Below are 10,446 nucleotides of genomic sequence, written 5' to 3'. Positions count from 1 at the left end.
TTCAAGTGTAAAAAATGCTAGTGGATGATGTAGACTATTGCTCCTATGATGGATTTTTGTTAAAAATTCTAATCCTTACATTTTAGACACCTACCAAGAGAGTCCAGGCCATGAAAGAAAGAAAACATTGTTTTCATAGTTGCACACACTTCAACATTCTATTAACTGTTGTTCAATGTGTTCACTTGCCAAAAGTCTCCAAGTTCATGTCCAAAATTATGGCTCATATTTGTCACCAACTCATTTGAATATAAATATGCCAGTTTTGTTTTTCAACATTTAGAGAATGTCACACTTATCAAATGGAAACACATGCGCGCACACACACACACACACACACACACACACACACACGAGTGAGAAAAGTGTCATATATTTTGACTTCCCCTATGCCAAGTTGAGCTCAGCTGACTAAAGCAAGATCAGGCTGCCTCCAGGGAGGTTTTGCAATCCTGCTTCTACTTCTGTTCACTCATGTAAGCCAACATCAGCTGGTCCTTTGCCAGAACATGAACAAAAAACCTGACTAATATTCCTTCTAAGCAAAAAATTAGAATGCAGAAGAAGGCGAGTTCTTTGTTCATACAATAATAGAAACTATGCTGTCTACCTCCTGTGTCAGTTCTGGCTCTTAACCCACTTACTGAAACTGCAGACATGGCAGAAATGGAAAAAAAACAACGTTGGTTATTATATGTCATCCAAGTCGACTATTTTATGTGAGGTAGATAAGAAGGTTTTTTTGCAAGTCTTAGGATAATGCAGATTGCAACCCAAATGCACATGAATGTGGCTTAATATTGTAGCGAGCCACGAAATGTTGGGGTTTATGTTGATGCTTTTTTCTATGTGATTTTGGGGATGCTGGGTATTTTGTGGGTGTGGTTTGGGGTGCAAGGAATTCTCCTTTTTTTCTTACCTGGACTTGAATGGGAACAGTTAGTTGTATTGAGTCTTGAGTGGCGTGGTTGTTGCCCCCAACAGCTATTGCTTATTAAACACCCTCAACCAGGTGTTTTCCCTGACTAAAATGCTACAATATGAGAATTGTTGTCTTGCAAACTGAGTGGGAATTGAAGTCTGCATCTTGTCATTTTAGAATGAAACACACACTCACACACACACTCACACACAACACACACACACACACACACACACACACACACACACACACACACACACACACACACACACTCTCACACACACACACACACACACACACATATACACAGAGTAGCTGGTAGCGGCCATTCTGAGAGTCACAAAGTAACAATGTGTTACATAGAAAATTTTGCTAAATGCCAAATAAATTCTTTCAGCAACTTCAATCAATTTTACTAATATACAGTATATCTTTGACTGCTCCACATTCTGTTTTGAACAATGTTAGCTACAATGTGACTTGAAAGAAATGAAACTACTACCCACTCATCATAGGACTAATGTTTCACCGGCAGACAGAGATAGAAAAAAAAGAGAGAGACAGAGAGCGAGAGGGCAGGAAGGAGGAATAAGAGCAGATCCATAGTCCTAAGCGTGAGCACCGTCAGACATTCTCATTTGACTTGGATGAAGCAGAGACCTGGCCACTATGAGCTTGCTGAATATTCATTTAGACCGTATACAGACTGAGATCGGTTTTCAGGTCCATACTGGCATATGGGTGTGAGAAGAAGCACTGTTGACAGAGATACCTGAAGACAACTTGAGATGAGAGAGAGAATTTGCATATTCGTGGTGGTCATCTTCTTGATTTGTGAAACATGGAGGCTGGAATCAGGTTTGAACCCCAATTTTTATAATGTCAATTTACAACCCTTTTTCATTTTCAAAAGTGAATTAAACAATTAGAAGGTATATTGAATACATTATAGAACATATAACTAGAAATGCTACACAAATGTTCAGTATTTGATACATAAGGTGATCATTGCTTGTTGATTCAACTCAACTAACGTTATATGTTGTGGCTTATTGATTATTTTTGGGCAGCAATTTTGAGTCAAATTTCTCTCTTTGGATTTCTGATTCTGAATCACCATGCAGACAGATAGTGGAAAGAACTTGCGTGGAGGTGGATGTTTCAGTAGAGCAGAGGTACTTTCATAGAAGATTGACAAAAATTAGCCCTTATTTCCTGAATGAATCAGTGGCACGTTTCCCCCATTATATCTGTGGAAATCATGACCGCACATCAAAGTGGCACAATGACTTGGCTTTCTTGGGTTTCTTTAACAATGGAAGTGACCTTTATACGTTACATTTGGGGTTTTAGCAACTATTGCTGATTTAAGTGTCCCTTGGAAATGTTTCGATCATGCAATTTTTTTTGGTGATGAGGAAATGTGATCACTTGCAGATGCTTTGTCTCACTAACTGTATTAATGAACTAATACATTATAAACTTATTATGAAAAACTTATTATGAATAACCTTCTGTCATTCATTGTCAAAAAATGTATAATCATCTCTTTTTTTCTCAACTTAATATTCATGATGGGATTTCAGTTCAAAAATATTCAGGTGATTTTAAATTATGGAGCCACTCCTGCTACGGGACAAGCGTGGAACACATCTTTCACTGTCAAATTTTTGATTAAGACAGAGTTGGTGATTGTTATAAATACTACTATCTCATCTTGTTGATAACACCATTGCTGTCAACTTTTTCTTCTGGCTCCAAACCATGTAGGGAGCTACTGCTTTATCAAGTCAAACTTTTGTTCGACTCAAATGACTCTGATATGATCATCCTGTGTCATCCTGTTATATTTCAGATGCTTTATTACAAAGACAAGCATTTTAATTTTGACTGGGTTTTTAGTAATAAATGTACACTGTGCTGTGACTTGTTAGTAATATGTTTAGTTCAGCTATGGTCTTTCCCTGTGTGTAAATATAATTTACCTTGTAAAATTCTCTGGTTTCCTCCTACAGTTTAAACACATACAGAGGTAAATTGAAGACCACTAATTCCTCTGTGTCCCCGGCTGCAAGCTAGGCAGAATTTGCAAAGAATGAATTAATGATTTTTTAAAATTTCATTGTGCCCTTCTTTTATTTCTTCTCATTTTTATAGCTTTTTTAAGGAAAAGTGCATTATGGATATTTTCATTATTCTTACATAACTTTATTGTTAGGTAGCTTCTAAAGTGGAGACACTTTCCCGTTGATTTACTTGTTTTGGAAACATTCGAGGTCTTCTTTTTATTTAAAACAATTTTATTTGATAAAAGGATTCCATTGCACAATTAATCAATAATTCTTGTCAAGACTTTTCACCTCTCAAAAGCAAAACTGATACGTCTTCAAGGCAAGAAATTCATGCCCGGCTGCGATGAAAAGATTTCAGCAAGATTAACCACAACCTGGATGACTGAGAACCTCCATTAACTAATCAAAAACACTGAAAGTTTTTTCGTGTATGTTTTTCCTGGAAGCTTTGGAATGCATTTACAATTGTTTTTTTTTACATATATTCTGTCCAGTACCTACTGTTTGTCTTTTTTTTTTTAAATAATTTGCATGTCAGTGTCCCAGTATATAAATGGTATATAAACTCTCTTCTCATTGTGATTATTGATTCCACAATGTCGGATTTGTGTGGAAATTCATGGCAACAAGTCATTTCTGTTTTTCTCTTTCAGCTGTCATTTCAGCTCACAATTTGGGGAGTGAAGTTAACTTGTCTTGCGAAAGCAACAAGACATGGCATGACATACTATTTGTCACATGGACCATGAAATTGACTGACAGACAGTGCACTCTTGGTATCATAAGAACGGGAGCGATTTCTGACAGTTGCCACGATGGAAAGTCCTTGAAAAACAAATCCAGATCGGAACCATATCTGCACATACCAAACTTCTCTAACAGTGATGTGGGCATCTACACATGTCACTCAGCTTTCTACGGAGGAGCTAAAACTTTCACGATCACATTGACAATTACAGGTAGGACATTTTCTTAAAATGTACATGATACACAATGTGAAAAAAATGTTCTAATGAATGAGAACAGCTTAAGAAATAGACTCAAATATTATATAATTAAAATGCATATATGAACAAAGTCAAATAACATTCTAATGCAAATAAATTAAATTTGAGGATGACCTACATTAAACAATTATTTAATGCTTTTACAATCTGTCAAAATGATAATGTGCACAGTGAATACAGTTCCCTTTTTTGAATACTTATTTTTCTGTACATTATGTCCCTTGTAACTAAGAGTTGCATTATATACATTTTTGGTATACCAAAGAAAAATATTACACCACCAATTGTTTTAGTAGCCTAAGATTAGTCACAGCTCTCATTTCTCCTGTTTTGTTTTACCACACTAAGTTCCTCCAAGTATATCTTCATGGTTAGAATGGAAAAATGACAAACTGGTGGCCGTGTGCAAAGCGGAAAAAGGAAAGCCAGCTGCTGATATCACCTGGAGCCATAAAGGAAATTCATCAACTGTAAAAACTCAGTCCCAATCAGATGGTTCATTTTCAGTAGAAAGCCATCTGCAGCTTCCTGAAGTTACAGAGACAAAAAACCTGACCTGCATTGTCAGTCATCCATACTGGAACTCAGTTAAATTTCTAACACCAAAACTCCAAAAAGGTCAGTTTGCATATCACATAAAGTCTATTAAAGTGTATTATAAAATATCCATTTTCTCAAAGTCTTGTTTATTACTTGTGAAGTGCTTTTTGTCAAGTTTGACCACTGATTGTTTTGCTTCTCTTTTGATTTAGGTCTTCATTTTTATCTGGTTTGTGTCCTTGTAGTTTTGACAACGCTAATTATTTTGGCAGGAGTATTACTATTTTCACAGAAGAAACTAATAATGCAGAGGTAAGACTGACTTTCTTTTGATGAAACAATAAGATGAACTGCTTGTGTTTTTGATTCAAATAAGAAATTCAAATTAAATGTATGAATTCATGATTTTGTAGATGTGAGGATAACACGTCAGTGTCCAAATCTCCAGCGGTAGGTACATCTTCTTTGTGCAAGACAAAACTTTTTAAGTTGTGCTCCTGACAATTTGATGTTCCTCACAGGGTGAGCACGTGGAGGAACTGGAGCCCTATGCATGCTTTGTCCAACGAGTGAACTCTATCTATAACTCATAGTCTGCATTTTTTAACCTTTCACAAACTGACATGTTTCTGACACTTTCAACAAGCACTGATGTCTGAATGTGAGGAGACCAATGTCTTCAATTTGTTTCTTGACTGAATGGGGAAGCACTGAATGTTGCATATAGTGTTTACTGTAATGCTATGTAATGCCCATCATGCAGCCCATTACTGTGGTTGTGTGGATCTCATGATGGATTTTAGTAAATATTTATACAGCTGGACTGTTAGTGGATAGTGAAAGCAAAGATGATCTTGATGCAGCTGAATGACTCCACATTGGAGACTACAATGTCTGTCACCATCAAGGACAATCTTTGAAGCATCCTGAAGTAAACAGCTGGAGTGGACTCGACTGGTACAGGGGAAAATACTTAAACAATGAGGTGCAGCCATACTCAACATTGCTCATATGTCACCCAAGTGAGAGTCTATGGAATAGTAATAAGACAGCTGTAAACAAACCAAGCTGAAAGAGGCGTACTCTGTCATATTTATAGACATACTCCAAGAGACCTAAATTTGTTGTGGAGGGAGTTGGGTGTATATGTGTTCATTGCTCATGACATCCATCGTCTGCCACTTATCCTGCACTCAGCGAATTTCCAATTAACTTGCTGCATGTTTTTGGACCAGAGGAAACCCACGGAGAACATGCAAACTCCCCTTGTCTGAATCGAAACAGGGTCCTCCATGCTGTGTGGTCAAAATGCTAAACCACTGCACTGTTCACAACAAGGATATATTTTCTTTCATCCTCAAAGGAGCACCCTTTATAAATCAGATATGATGCCATCCCTAAAATTCAGTCTAGTTATTTTCTGTTTGTTTTTGATTAATTATCATTCTTAACAGAAAATAAGAACATTAAATGGTGCCAAAAATATAAATGATCTCAGGATATATCATACTTTGTTAGTCAGAAAACACTGCAGCATAGGAAACGACAATTTCAAGCCAGTTGCTTTACTATACATTTTTTTTCTGATGTTTAAAAATGCACGTTGATGACTAAATAAAAGTGACTTGCTAATCATGTTTTCATTCAGAGAAGGAGTAATGAAATTCCACTTCTTTTCATGACAATTTAATCGTGACTCTTGCACAGATACTGAGTGCTCAGGGGGTAGGTTTATTCACACAGTGACTGCAAACCAGTCTGAGAGAAAGCTGTGGCCAAAGGAAATGCAGAATTGCTAAATTATATCTTCTGTCACCTATTGGCAGGACAATTTCCAAAAACACCATCCTATGCATGTATAGGAACAGATTTAAATGATAAAAGGTTAAAAAGTGTGGTACATTTTAACCACCGCCATCTGTACATCTATCTATCTGTGCGATGTTTTAAGATTTCCTTTTAAGGACATCCTGGTGAGGGTGATGGACGAGAAACTGTGATGTGGCAACATGTGTTCCAAGAGAATCTTGTGAAAAACAGGGCAGGTACTGCCATGAGAAGAGAATGTATCAGTTCAGCCCATACAGGATGAGGCATCCGGTTTCCTGAACGCAACGTGCACTTAAGACATGAATACTGTTTGATTGAGTTTAATTCTGTCCTGTGTCCTTTGTTTGCACTTTTGATTTCATTGTGCAAAAAAATAATTTTATATTTATTATATTTGCTAATACAATATTAAACAAAAGTAAGGTTTCGTGACAGAATATACGCAAACAATTGGGCAATTATAAGGCTTCTCACAGAAACACTGAACGCAAAAGGGTTTTCAACACACAAACAATTAATGTTTGCGAAGTAAGGGTAAAATGTAAAGCTGCAAAAGATCCTAAATTAAATAGCTCTGTGAAGGCAGCCGAACTTGCATCACTAAAGCCACCGTATCAGCCGGCTTGAGTCTCGCGTGATTCAACGATGCTACCATCCACTCGTCATTGCTGACGTCACACTGATCCGTTCGTCTGAGACGAAGTTAAATTGCACGATGCTTTTTTTTTTCTCTTTTTTCTTTCTCGCGCCGAAAGTTCCCTGAAAGATCGCAGCGCTTCCTCGTGGTAAGGCAATTTACCACGTGAGATGTTTTTCGTGACCCACTGCTATGAAATTAGTCATCGTTAGAACGGTTTCAGTCCTTACGTATTCGGATGACTTCAGTTAAATATCTACACCTCTACAGTAAACCGATTTTTGATTGGATGTAGCACTGAATACGTGTCAGCTGTCGTCCCTAACACTGTGGGAAGTTTCCGGTTGATCACTGCTGGGGGTTGAGGCGGGCCATCAGTAAGTCTGTGTCGCTTACCAAATAAAGACAAAAGCAGTGAACTTCACAATACGCAGTGCATTTTGGACGTAAATCATGAAAAAAAAAACAATCAAATACTTGTGTGTGAGTCATTTGAATTAAGCTTTTATGAGAACATTAATAGAAGGATGTCAGAAGTAACTAGATGTCCTGTGTCAGATGTTCCACTGACCTTTAGAGCTAATAGAATCCTTTTAAACTTCCTACAGACTTAATATTGATAAGAGGGTGGTTTGATGTTTAACAGGCTGATACCCCTTACATTATTGTCAAAATCTATTTCTTCACCTTATCTCGTGATTATTGTCTTCTCCAAGTAAGAGGAATAGATTGCAAAGGTGTCTAACAAAACAGATGTAAGCGGGTTCCAGAGGTTCTCAGTCATCCAAGTCACGGTGAACTCTGGTCAAAATCTTCTTGTCGTGGCAATTGGACTTGAATTTCTTCACTTGTAGACGTTTGAAAGGCTTCCTCAGTTCTTATGACGTGCGGGGAGTTTCCGAAAATAACTGTCAGGGTTTTGGGCTTCAATGTTAACCCCAATGTTTTTTGATCATTCATGCCTTCATATCACTAAACTCCAAATATTAACACGGAAAAAACTTAATACATCTTACAAACTTAAGGTCAAGGATTATTCTGATTATTTTATGAGTTGTTCGGACAGCTTTTTTTTTCATCCCATTAACACATAATCATCTGCACATTCCATTTTGGACGAGGTTTCTGACTGTTTTTCAATCTGAAGTGATGCTTGGATGATAACTGTCGCATAGTCGCAGTCGTCGTTAATGGCAGTGTTTCTGCCAGATCCTGTGGCAGAGCTGTGATCGATCATGACGTATGTGACATCATCAATCTGCTGTGATCAGAGAGAGTGAGATATTATGTAAAGAATATACGCATGGTTTCTTTCTGTCATATGTAACCCATACAAACTGGGGTAGAGGACTGCCATGACTTTATAAGAATGAAATAAAAGGCAGCAATATGATCTTTTGTAACCAAATGTTTTTTTTTGAATGTCCAGTTATGCTAATATAATAAGGAAGAATCAATAAAAGCTCACAACTTTGTTATTCATTGTTCATTGTAAATTTTTCTTTCCCCATTTTGGCAGGGCTAAAATGCAATACAAACCATATTATCTGTGCTTCCATTACTGTCTGCTGAATCTGGGTACAAGACACAAGGTATATATAAATCATTGTTCCGTATTCATTTTTACAAAACACATTTATTCATGAATGTGGTTTTACCTTTGCTTTTCTTCTTTATCCTGAAAATAGATGAAATACAAATAATTAGTTCATCACACTGCTGAAGATAGTCATATTTTCATTTTATTGCAACATTTCAATAAACAAAATCACCTCATTTGGATAGACTTCATCTGGCTCTTAAATACGTAATTGCAATTACATTGTATAAGATAGTTCTTTTTTAACGACTTCTCGTCAGTGAATGTTCAACCACAAAGTAGTTTGTTTCCTTCACAGCTTATCTCATAATCAACACTTTGGATGCCCTCCGTTCATGTAAAAAGTGCATATTTAACAATACATATAACTTTAATTCTCTTATTCTCTGTTAAAAAAAATCCATGATAATACAGCTTCCTCAGTTAATTTTGGCTTGCTTGTACAAATTCTTGCGAGTATGAAATCCTGTGCAACTGCAGAAAGCATTTCCTGCGTGGGGCAACTGAAAAAACTCATTTTCGCTGTTGTTAAAAATGTAATCCCTATTAATACTTAATACTTACTCTTAATACTTGCTGTCTTATGTAGATATTGTATTAACAATTCAATTAAATCTCATAAGTGCTTTATAATTTTTAATTATCACAATTTTAAACTCGCTATGCCTTTACTTACCTCGATTTGCAGTTCCCCATGATGTGCTGATAAAATCTGAATGTTCACGTCTTAACCATATCTATGTGAATTTGTATATATCCTTCTCTCTGAGTCTCTGTGTCTCTGTCAGTCCATCTCTCTTTCTTTCTTTCTTTCTTCCTTTCTTTCTTTCTTTCTTTTTCTCTCTCACTCTACCTCTTGCTCGCTCTCTCTCTGTTTACATTATGTGTATGGACATATATCTAGATATCAGCAGACATCTATAAGCTTGCTTAAGAATAGCCTTGACACTCTTGTAGATGTGTGATGAGAGTTAAATACTCATTGGGCTACTGAGCTGTGTGTTGAAGAGAGGGGGTTGCAATGTGTCACGGTTACCTTGGTTTGGGGTTTGACCACTTTGACGCAAGAACACCAAATATGCATGCACACTTACACAACCATACTGGGGAATATTAGAATACGGCCCGTGTTTAAAAAATGCAAATGTGAAAACATGAACAAATGAAACCTTGTTCACACTCTAATGAAAGATTTGACATTGCTGACATTGTTGACATTGTTGAAAGAGATGACACACTCTAATGAGTTCATTGTTTTTAGTTGCAAATGCGATGTATTTGTGATCAGGTGGATTGAAATTGTTTTAAAATTTTAAGTTGTACTACACCAGGTAAACATTGTTGATTGTATGATATTTTTACACTGGAGGGAGCTGTTGCAACAGTCTACTTCACATAAAAATGAACAGAAACAGTTATCTGCTATCCTGCTATCTGCAGGTTACAAATCAACCGCTCTAACTGTTGCTATGAGGAATTTCAGAATAATACATCTGCAGTGATAATACACAATATGAATCAAATGTATAATGTGAAAAATATAAATTAAACAAATAAATAAACGTCTCATGGACATTGCTCACTAAAGTTTGTTCATGCCACAGCTGCCTGACAGACCTTTGGTTGTGTCTTTTTATAATCTTCAGCAGCTGCAGATATTTTACGAAATCAAAAGAGCATTTTTTTTTTTTTATTGAAAATAATTTGTTCTGGTCTCTGACATACTTTGTCGGCTAATGTGTGCTGTTCAGGCGGCTGGCCTCCTGCTGAATTCCAAGTCCACCTTTCTTGCAATCATTTTACATAAAGGTACAAGACTATCTAATCTAATCTATGTG

The 10,446-nt window shown here is 36.6% G+C and overlaps 2 protein-coding genes across 4 annotated transcripts; one reads left to right on the top strand and one right to left on the bottom strand.

The window, feature by feature from the left end:
• The first annotated feature begins 1,577 nt into the window (after positions 1-1,577).
• On the top strand, positions 1,578-6,169 carry LOC147234640 (cell surface glycoprotein CD200 receptor 1-A). Of its 2 annotated transcripts, none has more exons than XM_086145214.1 (6): positions 1,578-1,780; positions 3,648-3,953; positions 4,350-4,619; positions 4,754-4,853; positions 4,955-4,991; positions 5,063-6,169. In XM_086145214.1, the coding sequence occupies exons 1-6, from the start codon at positions 1,711-1,713 to the stop codon at positions 5,132-5,134; spliced, it is 855 nt and encodes a 284-aa protein (XP_086001340.1). In that variant the 5' UTR covers positions 1,578-1,710; the 3' UTR covers positions 5,135-6,169. The 2 variants fall into 2 exon arrangements, with proteins under 2 accessions (XP_086001340.1, XP_086001342.1); XM_086145216.1 differs by having other exon boundaries at positions 4,787-4,853; positions 5,063-5,952.
• A 1,209-nt stretch (positions 6,170-7,378) lies between these two features.
• LOC147234639 (uncharacterized) lies at positions 7,379-9,635 on the bottom strand. Of its 2 annotated transcripts, none has more exons than XM_086145218.1 (4): positions 9,285-9,635; positions 8,667-8,686; positions 8,548-8,582; positions 7,379-8,266 (listed from the first exon to the last, which is right to left on the bottom strand). In XM_086145218.1, the coding sequence occupies exons 1-4, from the start codon at positions 9,302-9,304 to the stop codon at positions 8,084-8,086; spliced, it is 258 nt and encodes an 85-aa protein (XP_086001344.1). In that variant the 5' UTR covers positions 9,305-9,635; the 3' UTR covers positions 7,379-8,083. The 2 variants fall into 2 exon arrangements, with proteins under 2 accessions (XP_086001344.1, XP_086001343.1); XM_086145217.1 differs by having other exon boundaries at positions 7,465-8,269; positions 9,285-9,634.
• Positions 9,636-10,446: the final 811 nt, after the last annotated feature.

Source organism: Fistularia commersonii, chromosome 4 (genome assembly GCF_037954325.1).
Source record: "Fistularia commersonii isolate RoL2024-O1a breed Wild chromosome 4, RoL_Fcom_v1.0, whole genome shotgun sequence".
NCBI classification, from domain to species: domain Eukaryota; kingdom Metazoa; phylum Chordata; class Actinopteri; order Syngnathiformes; family Fistulariidae; genus Fistularia; species Fistularia commersonii.
Note: the sequence above shows the minus strand (reverse complement) of the source record. Positions and strands in the feature narration are given on the sequence as shown.

Excerpts from the sequence above, each read along its gene's own strand:
- LOC147234640 (XM_086145214.1), top strand. The coding sequence starts at position 1,711 with ATGAGAGAGAGAATTTGCATATTCGTGGTGGTCATCTTCTTGATTTGT. Across the intron at positions 3,954-4,349 it reads GATCACATTGACAATTACAG|TTCCTCCAAGTATATCTTCA; the intron begins GTAGGACATTTT and ends TACCACACTAAG. Across the intron at positions 4,992-5,062 it reads CAGTGTCCAAATCTCCAGCG|GGTGAGCACGTGGAGGAACT; the intron begins GTAGGTACATCT and ends TGTTCCTCACAG.
- LOC147234639 (XM_086145217.1), bottom strand. The coding sequence starts at position 9,304 with ATGGGGAACTGCAAATCGAG. Across the intron at positions 8,687-9,284 it reads ATGGGGAACTGCAAATCGAG|GATAAAGAAGAAAAGCAAAG; the intron begins GTAAGTAAAGGC and ends ATCTATTTTCAG. Across the intron at positions 8,583-8,666 it reads GATAAAGAAGAAAAGCAAAG|ATTCAGCAGACAGTAATGGA; the intron begins GTAAAACCACAT and ends TCTTGTACCCAG.